This window comes from Oreochromis aureus, linkage group 3, assembly GCF_013358895.1.
Source record: "Oreochromis aureus strain Israel breed Guangdong linkage group 3, ZZ_aureus, whole genome shotgun sequence".
NCBI classification, from domain to species: Eukaryota; Metazoa; Chordata; class Actinopteri; order Cichliformes; family Cichlidae; genus Oreochromis; species Oreochromis aureus.
Window position 1 is genome coordinate 44,861,718 of NC_052944.1, and position 21,909 is coordinate 44,883,626.

Genomic DNA, 21,909 nt, shown 5'->3' on the forward strand with positions numbered 1-21,909 from the left:
CCGTTGACAGATCACAGTATTATTACTTTTAAACTTAACCCTGAAAATAAAACGCAATTTAAAAAAGATTACTGGAAATTTAATGCAGATCTATTAATTGATGATGGGTATGTTAAGATAGTTAAAGAGCGCCTACATAATATTTACAACAATGTAACAATTGGCAATTACATCCATAGATGGGAATTTTTTTATGTAGTATTAAATATTGATATTAATTATTATATTAATTAAAGTTGTGAAAGCCATTCCCCCTGCAATGATTCAGATGTCTTCCCCCGATTGAACAACAACCCGTCAACAATGTGCTGAGCTGTGACTCTTCTTCCCTCTAAAGTCCTGGTGTTAACACTCACCCTGCATCAGCTTCAGCTTTTTTTAAAATTGTTTTTACTTTTCAAACCGACGGATCATTTGAAGTCAACCATCCAAAAACTTCTTCAGCTGTGTTTGATGTTTATGCTACAGCCTGTTTACCAATATAATCAATATCAGATATCAGAGCAACAGAAACCTCGGTGATCAGGACGCTGGGACTGAGAACAGGAAGTGGCTCAAACGTCACAGTTTCATGACGTCAGCCTGAACTCCACTCACGGAGTTTCTGTCGCCGTTGTAGTTTTTAAAGTCCCGTGATGAAGGCGGGTCTTTCTGTGAGTCCGCACGCTCATTGGCTAATAGCTCGAGATTGACACATCGTTATCCAATGAGCGTGCGGGAACTTCCGACATAAAGTTGTTTCCTTTGGAAAACCAAAGTCTGATTATTTTTGCCTCCACTGACGGAGCCTGTTGTTCCCGCCACAGAGACACAGTAATGTCAGAGCGGTGTTAACACTCACCCTGCCTCAGCACAGCTCTCACTCTCCTCCTGCTCTCTCACACTAAACGGAGGCTCAGCTAAACTCACTTCCTCTCTACTTACAGGAAACCAGCGCTCAGAGGAGCCGACCGGCCTCACATTTCACCCACAGACACGAACAGCGTGGAATTATTTTATGTCATAAGAAGAAACATATTCATGTTAACACTCACCTGCCTCAGCTCCACCTTCCTCCTCCTGCTTTCACTTTCACTACTGCTCCCTAAACACAGAGGATGCTGGGACTTGTAGTTTTTTCCTTCCGTCTTCCTCTTTGTTTGTGTTTGTGTTCAAGTTATTTCGATCATGTAAACATCAACAGAACACGTGAAGCCACACAGAGTTTGTATGTCGAGGTAGGTAGGAGGTATTAAATTCCGTTCTTTTGAATTCTTTTGGCGACAGAGAAAGACTTCCTACTCAGAGTGGTCAAAGCTCAAAAATGATCTTTATTGTACATTTCGGAAAGGAGAACTGCAGACACGAGCACGTACCCCAGTTCTAAAAGCATTGCCAGGCAAAATACGTATACATAGTTCTGCTATAGGTCACACACAGACACACACAGGTTCGATGAAAACAACTCCTTCTGGTCTGACTAATGTGTGTGTGTGTTACTTAGTTCTTCTTTTTCTGTCTGGTTTCCTGTATTTTATTAATATGCCTCTGCAGCTCTGCACTAAACTTCCTGTTTCTTAACTTCCCCTTACTAAAGCCTCTGTTGCTAGGCGACCTGTCACCCTCTGACCTAATTCTTTGCCACATCTGGCCTTGGTTTATAAAAGCCTTTATGATTAAAATACATGAAACAATATAATCAGAAAATAAGCACTAAGAATATATATTTATTTCGTAACAGTCTCCCCCTTTTTAACTCATTTTGTGAGTTAACCCAGGGGTCAGCAACCTTTAACACCCAAAGAGCCATTTGGACGCGATTTCCACGCAAAACAAAACACTGGGAGCTGCAAATACTTTTTAACATCTAAAATGAAGATAACACTGTATATATTCAAAGGAGTTTGCAAAGAAAAGCGTCTGGACTTCTTTAAGTTGCTTGAAGACGTTTCACCTCTCATCCGAGAAGCTTCTTCAGTTCTAAGGTCAAATGGCCGAGAGTCCCAGATTTAAACCCAGTGGGGGTATCCCCCCAAGGAGGGACAAAGGACCCCCTGGTGATCCTCTAATCACATGCGCCCAGGTGTGAAAGCGGGTGTGGGACCTAATCAGCCAGGGTTTCGGGTGAGCCCATTGTGAAACTTGGCCCCACCTTGTCATGTGAATTCCTGAGGTCAGATGGCCCAGGATGTGAGTGGGCGTTAAGGCGTCTGGGGAGGGAACTCAAAACTGGATTATAGATGGCAGACAGTTGGTGTCGTAAACCACCGCCTCTGTTCAAAGATGGTCGCTCACAGTGGACATAGATGGCCTCTTTCACTCCTCTTTCAAACCATCTGTCCTCTCTGTCCAAAATGTGAACATTGACATTCCAGTTTTGAGTTCCCTCCCCAGACGCCTTAACGTCCCTTAACGGCCATTTGACCTTAGAACTGAAGAAGCTTCTTGGATGAGAGGTGAAACGTCTTCAAGCAACTTAAAGAAGTCCAGACGCTTTTCTTTGCAAACTCCTTTGACTACGATGACCTGGATGACTGAGAACCTTCACAGACCCACTGTATATATTGGGTTTTTTTTACCTTTAAGCTTTGTGTGAACAACTAAGGTGTGTTGCTTAAATCCATGAAGTGCTACAGAGAAAATTACTTTTTTATTTATGTAATGAACACATTTTGAACTCTTAAAGAAATATAACAAAAGGAAAGACACCCAGCTGAACTAAAATGATCCATGTAGCAAACAAAAACTGTTGTGAGCCGCCACCCTTATATCGCCTTTGGGCCTTGACCCGACTTTTAAAAAAATAATTGGAAAAAAGGCACTTTGCTGCTCAAAGATGAAAAATAGTTATTTGCAAAATTCTGCCTAAATATGTATTTTACCTGGTTAATGTGTGTGGCGGGGCGTGGTCTGCAGCGCCGCTGCAGGGGAGGCGCAATCACGCCTCGCCATCACGGCACCCGCAATCACGCCTAAAGTCTGTGCTCTCTGTGCTGTTGTGTTGGTGTGTGTCGGGCTGTGAGCTGCAAAGCTACAGCCGGATGTATGCGTACAGCAACCGTGTGTGAAAAGTGGTCAATAAAGAGATGCTGAAGAGCGTGTTCAAGCAAACAGTGTCGGGTCTGCCGTGATATGTTTACAATGGGACTTCTGCTCCTGAACCTCTGCGCACAGCGTCTGCAAATCGGGGCTGTACCAAGTCACTTTCATTTTTACGCAGGACTGTCAGCTGTCGTCTGTGAGGCGTGAGCGTGTTTGCTTTTAACATAGTTCACGGTGGAGAACAGCTGCTGACATAATGTGGATCCGAAGGTCCATAATTGGCCTACCTGGGGTTGAAAGTCTCGCACGGCGTTTCGGCGGGTACACCGGCTTCAGCAAGTGTGGCGCTTATTTTGAGCGCTCAAAAAATAATATAATATAATTTTATATTTATATTTCAATATCACAATAATCTTCCAATTTAGAACTACAAGTTAAAAAAAGAAATAACATAAATAAAATACACTTCAGCTAAATACTTAAAAAAAATAATAATTTATTTTCCCAAACCACGCAGAGCCGCACTAAAAGGATGTCAGGAATAGAAATATTGTCCTGCTATTAGTTGCTGCTATTTTTATAATCATCATTAACATTTCAGTGTTAATAGTGATGTTGCTTTCCTAGATGCATTCAGATGTTCAAACATATTGGTATCATATTAGTTTTTATTACAGGTCCAGTAAAAAGAACCACTTTAAACTGTGGATGTTAATGTTAATGTTAATGTTTATGCAGACTGCAGGGTGAAAGAGTAACTCCAAAATGAGACAGGAAGTTATAGGCTTTTGAAGTTGCAGGCTTTGCAAAAGTGAAACCAAAACCAGAGTCTGAGTTTGTATAATGAGCTTATACATTTTACATAGAAGTTAAGATCATCACAACACAGGATGGCCTTAGCCTGGTTGCCTAAGTGAGGTCAACTAAGGTGCAGAGAGCAGATGCACACTCTGTGCACGCCAAGAGAGACATACACACACACACTGTTAGGGTGTAGGTGAAAGTTGACTGATGAAGCAGTAGATGCACGATGCGAGAGCGGAGCTGGCTTACGGGAAACCACCGGGGAGAAGATGGAAGCCAGTGTACTTTTAATTGGGCCTTAGGTTGTCGAACAGAACATTTGTGGTTTTGAAGCTGATGTATGTGATGACGCAATGAGGGGCGTCACTAAATATACTCTGATGCATATAAAACTGTATTTTGATGTTAGGAGGATGAGATTGTGGGGCTGTCTGCTTACGGAGTCCGCTCATTCTCCCACGCGTGTCATTTCATTAAAATCATCGTCTTTACCCTTTGGACCAGTGTGGTTACTTGCATTCCTCCTGTGTGTCCTTCCCTATATTTTTGAACCTTAACATTTGGGGGCTTCGTCCGAGGGGAAGTGAGACAGGACGGAGAAAGGTCCGGGCGTCAGGCGCTCAGGCATTGGTCAGTGGTCAAAGTGAGTGACAAGCCGGCATATAACAAAAGGTAAGGCACATACCTGTTGAATTTTCCAAAATGTGCTAGATTGGACATGTCAAATTAAAGTCTACTCACTGAAAATTACTGGGGAAAGTCTGTTTTGATTTTGGTGATAATGAAAGTAATAAAGTACAGTACTGAGAAAGTTAAAAGCGGTTGGAGCCGCTGAGAGAATTAAGAACGGTTGGAGCCGTTGAGAGAATTAAAGCAGTGGGAGCTGCTAATTTAGTGTGCTAGGGAATTTGGTTGTTTTGAGGGTTGGAGCCCTATGGGTCATGGACTCTATTTTGTGATGGTCATTTTGTGGGTTGGAGCCCCTATGTCCACAAGGATAGGTCTGCCTGATTCTTACTCCTGTGTGGGAGTGTAGATTGTTGGTTCAAATTATTCTAAATCTTTGTAGAACGACAGCGGCGTCTGTTAAGAAGCGCATAGCCCGGACGTTGCGATCCCTCCTCGATGCGGACGCGCATTGTTGACCTATCGGCGAGTAGGGTTAGCTCGGTTTGGCTTGACCGTGGGGTACAGGGCATCCTGAGATAAGCCAGTGGTTGGACCACTTTACCGTTTGGAACGGTATCTGCGCTTTTTTGGCTACCTGTAAATTAAGTTAGGGCTAGAAATGTGGACGGAACGGTTGGAGCTGGTCCGGTGAATTGAGCAAAAAGTCTAGGACTTATCGGTTGGAGCCGTACGTAAATTTATCAAAATTATATAGGTGTTAAGAGGCCTGAAATCTGTGCAGTTGTAATTAATAAGACGTCTGTAATATAAAATATGAGATCTATGAGTAAGATCAGTCTCTGTGTCAGTAATGCACAGCCGGATGTGCACGGATGGTGTGTGTAAATGCAAATGAGCAGCAGTGACGCGCAGAGAGGGTGGTTTCATTTCTCGAGAGGACTGAGCGCTTTGCTAAATGCCTGTATATAAGAGGTTGGTTTTGCTTATTATGAGAGTGTAAATACAGTGTGAATATATTAGTGTGGATGATTAGAAAATGACTGAATTTTGATAGATGTATATTTCGTGAGCCATAAATGTTGGTGTGTTTTATTTTTCAGTTATGTGTGTGTGGGGAGAAGCTGCGAGACGATGAGAGGTTTCAGTTTTCTTTTTCTTTTTCTTTTGACTTGCTCTTTCTGATCATGGAAGGCATGTCCAAAATACTCGTATGAAAGCGTATTTTGTGTGATTTTAACTGTGTGAATGCTGTCAGTATTTGATTTGAGTGACTCTGCATGATTTGTCTGAGTGAGTGGAAAATGGAAGTTTGAGAGAGAGAAGGCAGTGTGTGTGAGACGAGTCATGGCGTCTGAAAGAGGTTAGAATATTTAAAAGTGTGTGTGAGAGGAAGGTGTGTGTGACTGATGATGTCAGGGGAGCACCCAGAGAAATAGACAGAGTTAAATTCTAAGAAGATGAAGCGGATGCATGTTTTAAGAAAAAGTAATAAGGTAATAAAATTATATTAATTACAGGTTTTAGAAAAGAGACAGACTGAGAGAAATAAATACAGGAACTAACAATTACATTAATGAATTGAAAATGCACATACACAAACTGTTACATGTGAAATTATTGTTGGAAAGTTTAATAAAGAAAGCAGTTTACACTCCTTTAATTTCCAGAACCAGTGTGTCCCCTAGATCTGATAACACCCTTGCCCAGTTGGCTCCTGTAGTAGGCGGGCATGGAAGGCTGGACAGCCCATGACGGGTAAGATCCCACCTCGAAACCCTGGGACAACCTAAGGCAAGGCACAGTCACGATTGCTCGAACCTAAGTCCCGGAGTGACCTTGGAGTCACTGGAGGAGACGGGATTTAACAGGTAAGGCCACTGGGCACAGGCGGAGGGGAAATGTCATTCACAATGACCAGTGATGAACCAGAGAGAGAAAATACACCCTGTCAAAGGAGTTTGAAACACTGGAAAAGAAACATTTACAAGATCACAAAGATCATAAAGAAACATTTATAAGAATCACACATACAAACAGAAAATGCACTAACCTTACACAGACAAGCTCATGAAGATTAATGAACAGATAATGATTTAAAACCTGGCTAAGAACACAAACATACGTAATTAAATCAGCCTGCTAATTTCATGAGGGTTAAAATGGTGTGAATGTTGAAGAAAATACACTTAAAACACACTTGGATAAAATAGAGTTGTTGTGGAATAACTCAAACGAAGCTGTATGACAAGGGAGTGAGTTATGGAAAAAAAAACAAAACAAAAGAGGAGTGATTACTTAGGAGTGCTCTTGCACTGATTTATCAAAGTAAGTGATTAGTATAGAAAGAAAATGAAAATAATTCAATAATGTGATAAGGTTTAAACATGTATTCCTCTTGTTAAGTTGGCTGTTGAGCTGTGGGTTTATGCAAATTAGCTGGAGTGAGTGAGTGACAAAGACACTTCCTGTGTGCGTGTGTGTCGGAGGCTTTCAGTTCAAGAGAGATCGGGGCTGTTGAAGAGTATTGGGAGAAATATATAATGGTAAAGTATCAGGATATTTGATTACGGTGGTCAGGTCTGTTCAGAGGGGCAGATTTGGACAGGAAATTTATAATTTAAGGATGATATGTGGTTGAAATTGGTCTTTATCTTGTGCTGAATGAACACATGGCAAAGTGAGGAAGGGTGACATTGTGCAAACGGTCTTTGATCTTTTGACGAGGTTTTCGGTGTGTTGAATGGGTGAAATTTAAGATTGTTTTAGATTTTTGAGGCTGTTGTTTCTATTTCAAGAGAGGGAGTTTTGATAAACATGGACATGTCTAAAAGGGCCCATAGTTTTTGTAACAGTGCACTTAGAGAAGAAACCTGTCAGGTGATTTTGTTTTGTACTTTGATGAGCTAATAATCAGCTCTCTTTTTTCATTTTTGTTCTAAGCAGGCCTGGAAGAGAGTGAACGGACGGCGCTGACAAAATTACCAAGTACGAAAATCAGGTGGGCTTTACAGAATTATAATTGATTACGATCAGAGACTGATTGGCGGCGAGTCTCTGTCTAAAAAATGATTGCAGCGTGTCAATCCAGTCAAAAAATAGAGAACTACTCTCCTAAAAAGGAAAACGAAATAAAACAAATGATTGAGCTCATTTTGCTGATGTGGAGCATCTGATGACGTGCGCAGAAGGCTGCAGATCAGCAAAAAATATCATGTGTGAATGCATGTGAGTGAATGCATGTGATTGGACCAAGGGGGGAAATAAATAAAAGGTTGACAAACAGGAGAAGTGGAAGACTTAAATCTGGGGATGCTGATGTTCCTTTGAGTGAATTTCTGTTTTGTTGATTTGGGTTAGACCATGTTATTACATTATAAAATGCTAAAAGGGAAACATTGTTTGATGTAACTCAAGTTACCATTAACTGAGGTAACTCATGAGTAATAACTGTTTTGTTTAAGGTTATTTTTGTCATGACACAGACTGGATCATAAAGGGGGAGAGTTAAGTACAGGTTTTGTTTCCAGGAAGTTCCAAGGATCCAGACTTTGCATGGAGCAACGATTTTGAGAAGATTTGACATGATGATTAAATTGATTTTGTTCCTTAAACACAGGTTTTCAGGGCTGGAGCAAAACACCGGAGAGGAGAATTGCTGAGCGGTTCTGAGAAATGAAATGACTAACCTTTTTTCCCTTTTAATTTGTTAAGCTTGGGTGGAGCATGTTGAGTTTTTTGCCACATGAGATGTGTCAAAAAAGAGAGGGATTTAAGATTTAATTTGTTTAATTTGAAAGGGGTTTTACTAGGATTTTATAACGATTGGGGTTGTTTGATAATCTAGATATAGTAAAACTGAGGACTTGTTAAAAGAAAGGATTAAAATGAACTGAATTCTGTTTAGAAGATAAATTGCTGGTGTTAATAAGAAGTTGTACACCAAACTTAAAGGGGAAACTGTGGGAATAAAGGATATGCTTTGGGGAAGATTAGTGAAGATTTTACTAGTAGAAAATGTGGGATTTTTTCTTTTGACTTTTAGGATAAGTTGTTATAATGTAGGCTTTAGAAACAGATAGTAAATAGATTTATTTCTAGGGTAGAGGAGAGCTTTTATGAGAATGTTAAAGGTGCCGCTGCCCCAAAAGGAATAGATTATACACAGGAATGATTTCATACACATTGCATTTTGTGCTTATTAAAGAAATGTTGCTCAAGTCCATAACTGAAGGTCAGAAGCTTTGTTCGGGGCGAGGTCCGAGCAATTTATTGTACAAGATGACAGAGCATTGAAGGCTGCGCACGCTTACAGACATATAGAGTTCATCAACACACCTGATAGTATTGATTCCAGGCAAAAGGCCTGAAATCCATTTAGCATTTAACTGAATAGGAGTTTCGCTGGTAACTAAATTGGGTGACATGTAAAATATTGAGATAACACATGCAGCTCCAAATGAGTCTTATTATATAAAATGCAGCTACAGGATAACAAATACTTGTTGAAGGGATCAAGTTTTTGCTTTAAACCATTTCCAAAGGGGGGAAAGCTTATGTATTTTGGTTAAAACTGATAAAATATAATGACTGATAAAATATAATTAGAATGTACCATTACATTAAGAGTAGTAAACTGAAATAAAATGATATATTAAAACAGGTTATAACACAGGAACTGTGAGTGTTACAATGAAGTTAGTGTCAACACACAGAAGTTGTTCCTAGGGAGCTTTTAGCTATGATGAAAGTTATTTAGGAGTAATTGATTGTATGCTTAAACTTAGTTGATTAAAGTGGTTGTTTTTCTTTGATCCTTTAGTAGAATAAGTGTTTAGGATTTTTCTTGTGATAGGTGACTTTAGGTGAGAAGAACTTGCAGCAGCGACAGTTATGTGTACAGGATGTGGGTGATCAGATAAGGAACCAACAGGAAGCCTGCAGAGACGTGCAAGCAGTGCTTTGAGAGTTTTACAAATGCTGAGTACGGTTGAATGAGATATAAAAATAAAAGTCAAAAAACCAAATACAAAATTAGGTTCATGTTTTGAGTAATATTAGCTGGAATCAGGTTTGAATAAAGTAGGGAGAAAGTGTTTTCTATCCTTTACAGGAGGAGATTTCCACGAGAGAGGGACCAAGGACGAACCTGACTTTACCCATGGAGTGTTCTTAGGGGAGCGGGCATTGCTAGAGAGGGTCAGAGTAATGTTATAAGTATATGGTGACCCTTTTTAAGGGTCACCAAGAGAGGGAGTGTCAGGAATAGAAATATTGTCCTGCTATTAGTTGCTGCTATTTTTATAATCATCATTAACATTTCAGTGTTAATAGTGATGTTGCTTTCCTAGATGCATTCAGATGTTCAAACATATTGGTATCATATTAGTTTTTATTACAGGTCCAGTAAAAAGAACCACTTTAAACTGTGGATGTTAATGTTAATGTTAATGTTTATGCAGACTGCAGGGTGAAAGAGTAACTCCAAAATGAGACAGGAAGTTATAGGCTTTTGAAGTTGCAGGCTTTGCAAAAGTGAAACCAAAACCAGAGTCTGAGTTTGTATAATGAGCTTATACATTTTACATAGAAGTTAAGATCATCACAACACAGGATGGCCTTAGCCTGGTTGCCTAAGTGAGGTCAACTAAGGTGCAGAGAGCAGATGCACACTCTGTGCACGCGCAGAGACATACACACACACACTGTTAGGGTGTAGGTGAAAGTTGACTGATGAAGCAGTAGATGCACGATGCGAGAGCGGAGCTGGCTTACGGGAAACCACCGGGGAGAAGATGGAAGCCAGTGTACTTTTAATTGGGCCTTAGGTTGTCGAACAGAACATTTGTGGTTTTGAAGCTGATGTATGTGATGACGCAATGAGGGGGCGTCACTAAATATACTCTGATGCATATAAAACTGTATTTTGATGTTAGGAGGATGAGATTGTGGGGCTGTCTGCTTACAGAGTCCGCTCATTCTCCCACGCGTGTCATTTCATTAAAATCATCGTCTTTACCCTTTGGACCAGTGTGGTTACTTGCATTCCTCCTGTGTGTCCTTCCCTATATTTTTGAACCTTAACAAGGACTAAAGAGCCGCATGCAGCTCTGGAGCCGCAGGTTCCCGACCCCTGACATAGATCAAACATTATGGGTCATTCCCACGACCCACAGCTTTACTGTGCTCCAGCAAAGTATCCAATAGCAGTGACATCTCCTCCACAGTAGCAGGTGGGATTTTTCTTTTTTGAGGACAAAAAATGCTGCAACTGACTTTGGTTACTGTTGGCATGCACGCATAAGACGTGAGCTCTAACATGCCAGAGGGATATTCCTGAAAACCTCACCCAGGAGGCATCCTGATCAGAGGCCCAAATAACTCAACTGGATCCTTTCAATATGGAGGAGCAGTGGCTCTACTGTGAGCCCCTCCCAAACGATTCAACTCCTCACACTATGTCTAAGGAAGAGGCCAGTCACCCTTTGGTCTGCCTTCTTAAAGATGGGAGCTACCACCGCAGATCTCCACACTATGTTAAAGAAAAGTGCCAACCAATACAGCAACATCCAGATTCAACACAACACAATAATAATACATCAAGTAAATTAATCATCAGACCACCTGATTCCATGTTTTGTTAGTAATGTTTAGACATGTTACTCTGTTCATGGTGAACATCAGTGCACAATAATGAGACATAATCACTGCTGCAGACACTGACACTGGATTTAAGGAAGGAAATGTGAGAAAGAACAATGATTCAGACTCTGAATATCCTGACAGCTGCACCTGATCACACCTGTTGATCATCGGGCAGTCCACCGCTGATTAATCATGACGACGATGATGATGTCAAAATAGTTTGTTTTAAAATGAAACAAACTGTTCACCTCAAGTTCATGTCTTCAGTTTCATTTCTGAGGATTTAAATTTCAAATTTTACATTTAAACACAAATTCTGCTTCTTACACAGTTTCTGGATCCAGAAACACTTTCTTAGCCTGAGTCGATCCAAATGAACCTTCTAAAACTAAATAGCTGATGGAGACTCTGACACTGGTACAAACTAAAATGCAGCTCATCAGAGTTGTTGTCAGATCTTTGTGAATGTCATCTTTCAACTCATAATCAGGAAAAACACTCTGACCTGTAGGTCTGAAAAAAAGCATCTCTCTCTCTCTCTCATACACACACACACACACACACACACACACACACACATATACATATATATATATATACAGGGAGTGCAGAATTATTAGGCAAATGAGTATTTTGTCCACATCATCCTCTTCATGCATGTTGTCTTACTCCAAGCTGTATAGGCTCGAAAGCCTACTACCAATTAAGCATATTAGGTGATGTGCATCTCTGTAATGAGAAGGGTGTGGTCTAATGACATCAACACCCTATATCAGGTGTGCATAATTATTAGGCAACTTCCTTTCCTTTGGCAAAATGGGTCAAAAGAAGGACTTGACAGGCTCAGAAAAGTCAAAAATAGTGAGATATCTTGCAGAGGCATGCAGCAGTCTTAAAATTGCAAAGCTTCTGAAGCGTGATCATCGAACAATCAAGCGTTTCATTCAAAATAGTCAACACGGTCGCAAGAAGCGTGTGGAAAACCAAGGCGCAAAATAACTGCCCATGAACTGTGAAAAGTCAAGCGTGCAGCTGCCAAGATGCCACTTGCCACCAGTTTGGCCATATTTCAGAGCTGCAACATCACTGGAGTGCCCAAAAGCACAAGGTGTGCAATACTCAGAGACATGGCCAAGGTAAGAAAGGCTGAAAGACGACCACCACTGAACAAGATACACAAGCTGAAACGTCAAGACTGGGCCAAGAAATATCTCAAGACTGATTTTTCTAAGGTTTTATGGACTGATGAAATGAGAGTGAGTCTTGATGGGCCAGATGGATGGGCCCGTGGCTGGATTGGTAAAGGGCAGAGAGCTCCAGTCCGACTCAGACGCCAGCAAGGTGGAGGTGGAGTACTGGTTTGGGCTGGTATCATCAAAGATGAGCTTGTGGGGCCTTTTTGGGTTGAGGATGGAGTCAAGCTCAACTCCCAGTCCTACTGCCAGTTTCTGGAAGACACCTTCTTCAAGCAGTGGTACAGGAGGAAGTCTGCATCCTTCAAGAAAAACATGATTTTCATGCAGGACAATGCTCCATCACACGCGTCCAAGTACTCCACAGCGTGGCTGGCAAGAAAGGGTATAAAAGAAGAAAAACTAATGACATGGCCTCCTTGTTCACCTGATCTGAACCCCATTGAGAACCTGTGGTCCATCATCAAATGTGAGATTTACAAGGAGGGAAAACAGTACACCTCTCTGAACAGTGTCTGGGAGGCTGTGGTTGCTGCTGCATGCAATGTTGATGGTGAACAGATCAAAACACTGACAGAATCCATGGATGGCAGGCTTTTGAGTGTCCTTGCAAAGAAAGGTGGCTATATTGGTCGCTGATTTGTTTTTGTTTTGTTTTGAATGTCAGAAATGTATATTTGTGAATGTGGAGATGTTATATTGGTTTCACTGGTAAAAATAAATAATTGAAATGGGTATATATTTGTTTTTTGTTAAGTTGCCTAATAATTATGCACAGTAATAGTCACCTGCACACACAGATATCCCCCTAAAATAGCTAAAACTAAAAACAAACTGAAAACTACTTCCAAAAACATTCAGCTTTGATATTAATGAGTTTTTTGGGTTCATTGAGAACATGGTTGTTGTTCAATAATAAAATTATTCCTCAAAAATACAACTTGCCTAATAATTCTGCACTCCCTGTATATAGTTTTTAAGTAACCTACATATATGTTGAGAAGAGATATTTTACTGTTATTTTATCATTATATCAGAATCATATAATAAGCGTTGCATTAAAGCATTTATTGAAGCTATTGACATTACATTAAAGTTTGTATTACAGTGATTGTTATAACCTCATGTTAATCTTCTATTTACAGGTGTTGGTATAATCATATAATCTTTCATTACAGGTGTAACCATGATCATCTTTATACATATTGCTGCTTGGTGCTTATTATGGAGTTGTGCTCACGTCAGTAAGGGTTAAAAGCTACAGTCAGCGGGATGTCTGGCTGATCTATTGAGGGAAGTGACGTAGAGCGTAGAAGGCCGCACATGCTTACAAAACACATCATATTATTCATCATTTTCCTTTATTCATTTATACTCTTTTTATTAAGCTTTGAGTAGTGGCATTTGATTAGAACATTTATTACATGTATGGTTTCAGTTAGGTTATTGCACACATGCAGAGTTGGCCTCTGTCCTTATAGACAGAGTGAATGCTGAGGTCGAGCCACACATGCACACACACAAGCAGCAGTTAAACTCATGTAGAGGGGAGAGTTCAAACATTTAAATAATAGTTTGCAAGGCCTTGTAGCTGTTTGATTATGCTTTCAGGAGAGACTGTTTGTTCCAGGGGATAAGCAGAGTTAGAAGATTACTGGTAAGGATCTGGCCTCGGGAAGAAGAAGATGTTCTTTTAATGTGTTAAAAGTTGTCAACATTGATTGTATTGTACCTACTTTACACATGAGGGGGCGTTCCAATACCCTGATGTTCATAAAAACTATTGTTGTGTGGTTTTCGGTGAGAGATCTGGTGCTGTCTGCGTGCAGTGTCCCATCTCCCACACGTGTGCATTAAAATCATCGTTTGACTTGACCCGGCCGGACCAGTGTTGTTATTTTGGTTTTCCTCCATGTATCCATCCCCAATATTTTGAACTCGTGACAAGAGCATAAGGCCCATTTGTAGTGCACATGCTTACAACTAAGTGACAGGAGTGCTCTTGCTATGCTAAAGGGAGAAAATGATATTACTATTACTAATGTGATATGATAAAAATGTATGATTAATACATCAGAAAAGAAATCTGCCACGTCGCAGTGCTGCATTCATTACTGGTCACCACAGTTTCTATTACAGAGGTTAGAACATGCCAGAGGAATTAAAGGTACTGTGCCTTTTCTGTTTACTTTATACATGCTTCCCTTAGCCTGTATTATTCAAACTCTTGCAGTCTCAGGCGCCTGCTCTGTCTGCCAGTAGCTGGGGATTCTCTCCTCTAGTATTCCTGCTGATTCCTTTCTGTGCGCCGCTCATGTATTGAACCATATGCCTGTTCAGCCTCCGATATGATGCCTGACAGGAGCTTCCATGTGGTACTGAGGCAGGTTATTGGCCTGTAGTTGTATGGGGCCGGTTCTCATGCTTCCTGTATTTCTTTCTACTTCATTACCGATAACTTCCCTCCACGCTACCTTGATCTTGACCTCTAGTCTCCTTCTCCAGGGTACTGAAGGGTATAGATTAGTCTCTGTGATGGTTACAGTAGGAACTGTCTGTAGTGCTGCATTCACATCATCTAGCAGACCTTCAGAGAGTACTTCACGTAATCTTGGTAACTGAATACGGAGGGTCCAAATTTAAAGCTTCACCATGACCTTTCAGGTCAGTTTCTCTCACACTCAACGCTCCTTCTTCCATCGTACCTGGGCTTGGTACCCAAGCTCGGGGTGATGATGATATCTCCCCCAACTTGTCTTCCTGGCTCCCCCTTGCCGTAGCCTGTGTGTTGTACCTCGTCAGTCTCTAGCTGTGAGAGCAGTTCCTTCCTCCAAATGTTAGAACACTGAGTTAGTAGTTGTTTTGCTGACAATCTGGATGCTGGAGATATCAGAGGTCCCACATCCTGTTCATGTAACCTCTTCTCCTGGGGTTACTTGCATATTAGCACTCCAACAGTGCCCTGTTCTCATCTCTTGCAGATTTGAGCCTTCTTGTTTCAGTACACTTTTCATCAGTATCCTGGCTCCTCAACACCTGACAGGGACCTTGTTAACCCTGGCGATGGTATGGTTTCACTTTTCTCTTGCCCATATCCGAGGTAGGCTTGGTTAGCATGGACCTAGGATAGCTAGCACCTGTAAAAAGTGAAAATGTAATGAGTATGCATGGAAATCACATGGAAAGACCACAGCTCATAATGCCTCTCATCACCTTGTCACTTCTCTGCCCTCTATGGGGCTTTCAGCCTCCTGGAGAGTCCAATGTGAGAGGTAGAGGGGTCGAAGAGGAGGTTTTAATTATTAAATAATGTTGTTGTCTTTTCATAGGGTTTGGAAGTCCCATTGTTGGCTGTCCTACAGTGGCACAGTCCAGTACATCCTGCCATGAGGTAACTATTTGTCTTCTTGTTGAGGTATTTCTGTAGCAGTAGCAGTACATAACAATCCTGGAGCAGTACTGTCTGCATGTACTGTCTATATGAAACGACTGCCGTGCATTTTAAAGTAATTACAGCCGCTGCTTGCATCCAGTAAAGGACGGCAAACAGGCTTCAAGTTCCCTTTGAGTTTTTATTTATCTCTTTGCTTAGTGTGGTCTGCAAATAAAGATCATACGAGTTTATTTAACAGAAATAACATTAAATTCCCAGTTGATCACTATTTCACATGAGTCACTAGAGGGCACCAAAGCATCATCAAAATGCTGCAGGCTTCTAAATACAAATAACCTTTAACATATATATAGAGATAGAGCTATAATCCTATATTTTTGGATCTACAGCGCTCTATTATGTTATTTGACTGAACACAAACATATAACAGGATTTAGAGAAAATTAGTATAAAAATAAATTGATTAATTTCACCAACTGTGGCAAAATAAAAACAGTTTTTTTTAACAATTTAAGAGATGATATTTATATGACTTAAAGAATTTGTAGTTTAACATCTATTTTAAATAACAACTGAGTGCGTGTTTGCACCCTTAGCGCAGACTGTAGCAACTATGGATCATCTATGCGGCTGCACTACATTAGACCTTTGACCTCTATGCATTGCTGTAGAAGGACAGCAATTGCTCAACAAACGCTAGCAGGAGTAACACTGCGATTAGCACTGCAAGAGGATCCTGAGTTCAGTTCCAGCGCCTGGGGCCTTTCTGTGTGGAGTTTGCGTGGGTTCTCTTCCTCCCACAGTCCAACGACCAAAGTTTAGTGGGATTAAGTTAACTCATAATTCTAAATTGCCCATAAGTACGACTGTGAGTGGGAATGGTTGTCTGTCTCTATGTGTTAGCCTTGCAACAGACTGGTCGACCTGTCCGGGGTGCACCCTGTCTCTCGCCCTGTGGTAGCCCAGCTAGGCTCCTGCCCCCCGTGACCCTGACAGGGATAAGCACATTGTATCATTTTGTATGCCTTTATGTGTGAAATACAAAATGTATTAAAGAAGAAACCAAAACAATCTCCATATAAGAACATTAAATGACTTTTTTCTGTTCAGAATTGTATAGAATTGAAATTGTAGTCTTGTTGTGCTATTTGTTTTCTCCTATAAGAAGAATTCCTGCTATATGTTCTAATAATAGAAATATAATACTTATCATGCTCTCTCCAGATGCATCTCTACTTGTTACTCGATACCCAGTGTTCACTTAAATCGTCCAGAGTTGGTGATGATGGCGTCCTGCCCAAGGACCGTCAGGCCTCAACAACACTTCTGGGTGAAATACACACTGCTCAACAATTTGCAAGATTTCCTTGCTGCTCGTCTGATCTGGAATTCAGAGGGTGAGTATCAAATCCTACAGACAGTTCCTAGTGTGTGGGAAATAATTATTTGCTCCCTCTCCTGAATCTGGAAGTTTGCTCACTTACAAAGAATCGAGTCTTTCATTTTAATGGAGAGACAGAATATCAACCAAAAATCCAGAAATAAAAACACACTACATGAAAGAAAATGGAGATGTAAATTGATTTACACCAAGCAAATACTTGGTCACTGTGAGCGCAGTGGTAAGACGTTTCTTATCACCAGGTTTCCACAATCTCAGCAGGGATTTCGGCTCTGGCAAGCTCTTAGTGTAAGAGCTTGGTGATCAATCCAGACTAGTTGTACAAGTGGACTGCAGGAACACAAGGATTTGAAATACCAATATTTCTGTGGCATGGTTCCTGTTTTTAATGGTCAGAATCACTGAACTGCTGCTCTTCTATTCAAATGCTTCATACATAGGCTACGTTCACATCAAATCTGACTTTTTTGACCCTATGTGACTCATATCCCATCATGGTATGACAGTGTGAACGGCACAAATCTGATATTTTCAAATCCGACCTGGGTCACTTTTGTATGTGGTCCTGAATCCGATACATATCTCATGTTTTAGAAAGTGACTGCTGTTTGAACGGTCATGTCATTTTAAATCCATCTTTTACGTCCCTGACATGAGACAGACGCCAACTATCAGCGTCGAAGAAGACAAACGAGAGAGCATGGCGGCTGAAACTGGAGACGGAGTCAATGGACAGAAACTGAGGTTTTGGACTTGATTAGCATATGGAGAGAAATTGATAGACTGCTGCAACAACACCTACTAGCTCTGTAGCCGCCATTTATACTTCCGTAAACAGAGCGCGTTGTGTGTGACGTCTTCTTTTGCGCATGCGAGCCGCATTGGGGGTTCACACAGGAGCGCGTTTGCTGTCACATTTTATTTGTAGTGTGAAAAAGCAGACAAAAAAATCGGATTTGATAAAAAAAAAAATCAGATTTAAGCATTAAGACCTGCAGTGTGAACGTAGCCTTAGATTCTTGAATTGGATAAATATTCTCTGCTCCAATCCTATATCGGATACCTAATCCAGTCTAAATTCTCATTCTTCCCCCTGCTTATGTTTGTTACCTGCTCCTCACTGTCCGTGCATCCATCTAGGAGGAAGTCAGGATCCCAGTGTGGGAGCGGTTGTGTGCCAGTCTCCACTCAACAACCTGGGCCAGTGTAAGAAAGGCTCCATACTGTCCTTCACTGTGGCCTTCCAGATTCTCAAAACTGGGATTTTTGAGGTACCAAAGGACATAAGCTGTTAAATGTATTGACATTGTCGTAATATTAACAGTACACAAACCCAGCCCAGTGATAATGTTTATGCTCAGTTTGATGTTTGATCCTTGAAGAACTTTAAACCAGGAATTACTACACCGCTCATACTGCTGTATTGTTTTTATTTGGCACAGTTTTGATTGACAGAAAATGTAAGTAATGGCTTTCCATCTTCCACACGTCTATAACGCGGCAGCTGAGCCAGCATATGACGTTTACAGCTTCTGTGCCCGCACCGCCCACGGAGCCTCAGTCACCTTTGAAAAACACCTTCGGAGGACATAGCCTGAGCCGATTAAAGAGCTTCCCCCACCACCAGCCATTTTGGTCAGTAAATCTCAGGTATGGAGGGTCATTGTACACGAGTGCTTCTCAAACTGTGAGGCATTGAGATACTTCCACTGGGGTGTGGGTGACTGGGAAAAAAGGTTTTGTTAAATGAGTAAAGTTAAATTGAATTAATTGAAAACTGTAAAAAGGGAAGAAATGACCTTTTATCAACTTGGGTGGGCGAGGGGAACCTGTAGCAGCCATTCAGTCATGACCCTCAGAGTGTCCTGTGTTGGGGGGTGTGGGTTGTCTGGCACGTAGAAACAGGCCATCCAGTCCTTGTACAACCGTTTCAAGAGTTTGGTCTGCAGCGATTGAACTTCATCAGGCTTATTTCTGGGGGCGTTGGACTGGAAGGCTTCCAGTTTGGTGGCCTCAAAATTTCATCTCTGATTTTGGAAGGTGATGGTGTTCTGTTGGCTTGTGGTCATGAGCTTTGGTTTGTGACCAAGATCACAGATACAAGCAACAGAAATGAGCTTTCTCCAAAGGGTGGCTGCCCTTTCCCTTAGAGATGGTGAGAAGTTCAGTCATTCAAGAGGTGCTCAGAGTCGAGCTGTTGCTTCTCCAAATGGAAATGAGCCAGAGCCATAGGTTGCCTCTTTGGCTCCTCTCAGGTCAGGTGTTCCAAGGTGTCCCACCTGGAGGAAACCTTGGGGCTGACCCAAGACAAACTGGTAAGACTATATCTCTCTGCTGCCATGGAAACGACTTGGCGTTTCCATGAATAAGCTGTGGGAGGAGACTGGAGACTTCTCTGCTTAGGTTGTTTCCAGATAAGAAGAAGAAGATGGATGGATGGAAATTCTTTTGAGTTATGTCAGATTTAAGCCAAATATATTTGTATAAAAGATTCACATAATAGATGATGCACTTTTTAGAGACGTTGTAGTAGTTGTGCAAGACTGGAGACGCATTTGAGACAATCTTTCATATTGCAGTCCACAATGATGTCTGTGATATCTTTGTTCATGGTCCAGGTCAGGCGCTATGGTGGAGCTCAGACAACAACCTCTCCTGCAGGAACTGTTAATCGAGCCCCTCACCTGTCCCCGATCCCAGCTTTGTTTCACTGGTAAAAATAGCCAAGAGAGAGTGTAAGGTGCTAGTGCTGGAATGAATCAAAGATGTACACAAAAGGTAGGAAACTCTGGTGCATGTACTGTTTAACATTACCTGTTTTATTTAGATGAGACATTAACCCCCTTCTGTAGTTTAAATACTGCATTGCACAATCAAAATGGACTGGCTCTTAATCACATGTTGTAAAAATAAGTCAAAACTTAAGAAGCTGGAGTGAAATACGTTTCATGTTACTTAATGTTCATGGTTAACATTCATCTTCTGGCTGTAGAAAACAATTCAACAAGCTATCACGGGACTAAAGCAACACGACAGCCCAAAGAAGTGTTAGTAACCTTTGTCCAAGCTGACTGGAAGCAGCGGTTTGTTGAGAAGTAACTTTAGACCCCCTAAAATTAATTGGAATGAAATTTGTATTTTGATTATTTGCCATCAAATGGATAGTGGTGAAAAATGTCCGTCTATCAAAATGTACACAAATCTACTGCAAACTGGTCTAATGTTGGTACATTTCCTAGAAGCATTTTAAACTTCTTCTCACTCTGTTTCTCTGTTCAGGTGATCTGGACTGTGGGAGCTTATGACAAAAGCATCACTGTCCTGTGGCTGTGCTTCAACACAGAGCAGCCGTCAGATCTTTGTCTTCATCCCAAGAAGAAGCAACAATCATACTGTAATAAATGCTAAAGATGGAGTCAGTGAATGAGGAATGAAACATGAATCAGAGGACTGGTGCTGATGAGATTCTGATGTGAGCTCAGGTTAGTGGAGGGATACTTCTGTTTGTTACGCTTCTATCTGATGACAAATTCCCTCCATCACATCAACATTTTTATTTACTTTAAAGATTTTCTTCACACCTTTTAAAAATGTTTGTTTTTGCTAAAACTGTTTAACTGTGTATCACTGTTATTCATACACGTCTCTGTTTATAGTTGAATCTGTTGGTTTCACTCGAGTTTCCTTTTAGGATCATCGAGTCAGGCTCAACAGCGTAAAGTAAGCTCCAGTATGTTTCATGTCTCACAATGTGGACGTGATAACAGAACTTTACGTTTTTGTAAAGAAATGTTTTTTGTTTTTGTTTTGTTTTGCATACTGTGCTGTCAACAAACCATAATGTCATCACGTTTTAATTTAACATGTCAAAGGTTTACAGCTGGATCTTGGCTTCTTGCCTCAAACTTAAAGGATTTATGTCTTAAACTATTCTTATGTCAGCCTCTATGGTTTGCACTGACACTGAGGGGCTAAAAGTTTAGTTTTATAATAGGATCTGAAAACTGCTTTTTCTGTGCAGTAGAAAACGAGCGATACTGTAGGAGGCTGACAGTTTAAAGAGGACGTACAGTGGGATGCAAACGATTGTGCAACCTTGTGAATAGTCATTATTTTCCTGTATAAATCGTTGGTTGTTACAATAATTATTGCACACTTCCTGTAAATCCAATAAACTTCATTTCACTTCTCAAATATCATTGTGTGTGTCTCCTATATGATATATTTAACTGACATTTTTAATTTATCAACCAATGATTTATACAGGAAAATAATGACTATTAACAATGTTGCACAAACTTTTGCATCCCACTGTAACTCATTTTTATTGAGACTGAAGATGATTGCATGTGCGAGTGCATGTTTGGAGTCATTGCACTGGTGGTACCAATGTCTTTGCTCATAGCATTGTTATGATAATCACAGGCTTTCAGTTAAACAGCTGACATAACAGTTACAGGTATGTGCAGTGACTGTCAGGGTCAGATGATAATAATAATAATAATAATAATAATAATAATAATAATGGATTGGATTTATGTAGCGCTTTTCAAGGCACCCAAAGCACTTTACAACTCCACTATTCATTCAGGCTCACATTCACACACTGGTGGAGGCAAACTACAGTTGTAGCCACAGCTGCTTTGGGGCAGACTGACAGAAGCGAGGCTGCCATATCGCGCCACCGGCCCCTCTGGCCATCACTAGTAGGCGGTAGGTGAAGTGTCTTGCCCAAGGTCTTGATGCATTCTCAATCATCCAGGAAAGTAAATCTCCAAAAGTTGATTCTGTTCATCTGGACGTAGCGTTTTGTGGGAGAAACG

The 21,909-nt window shown here is 40.9% G+C and overlaps 1 protein-coding gene and 1 long non-coding RNA gene across 2 annotated transcripts; both read left to right on the plus strand.

The window, feature by feature from the left end:
* The first annotated feature begins 15,559 nt into the window (after positions 1-15,559).
* LOC120433776 (microtubule-associated protein 11-like) lies at positions 15,560-18,785 on the plus strand. Its single transcript, XM_039600655.1, has 4 exons — positions 15,560-15,681; positions 16,909-17,081; positions 18,227-18,357; positions 18,591-18,785. The coding sequence occupies exons 1-4, from the start codon at positions 15,677-15,679 to the stop codon at positions 18,783-18,785; spliced, it is 504 nt and encodes a 167-aa protein (XP_039456589.1). The 5' UTR covers positions 15,560-15,676.
* Positions 18,786-19,780: 995 nt separating this feature from the next.
* Positions 19,781-20,568, plus strand: LOC120439013. Its single transcript, XR_005612321.1, has 2 exons — positions 19,781-19,864; positions 20,366-20,568. It is a non-coding gene; the product is annotated as an uncharacterized LOC120439013 (long non-coding RNA).
* The last annotated feature ends 1,341 nt before the right edge of the window (positions 20,569-21,909 follow it).

Bases quoted from the DNA above. Each gene is read 5' to 3' on its own strand.
- LOC120433776 (XM_039600655.1), top strand. The intron at 17,082-18,226 runs GTGAGTATCAAA...GCATCCATCTAG, and splicing joins TCTGATCTGGAATTCAGAGG to GAGGAAGTCAGGATCCCAGT. The intron at 18,358-18,590 runs GTACCAAAGGAC...ATAACGCGGCAG, and splicing joins TCAAAACTGGGATTTTTGAG to CTGAGCCAGCATATGACGTT.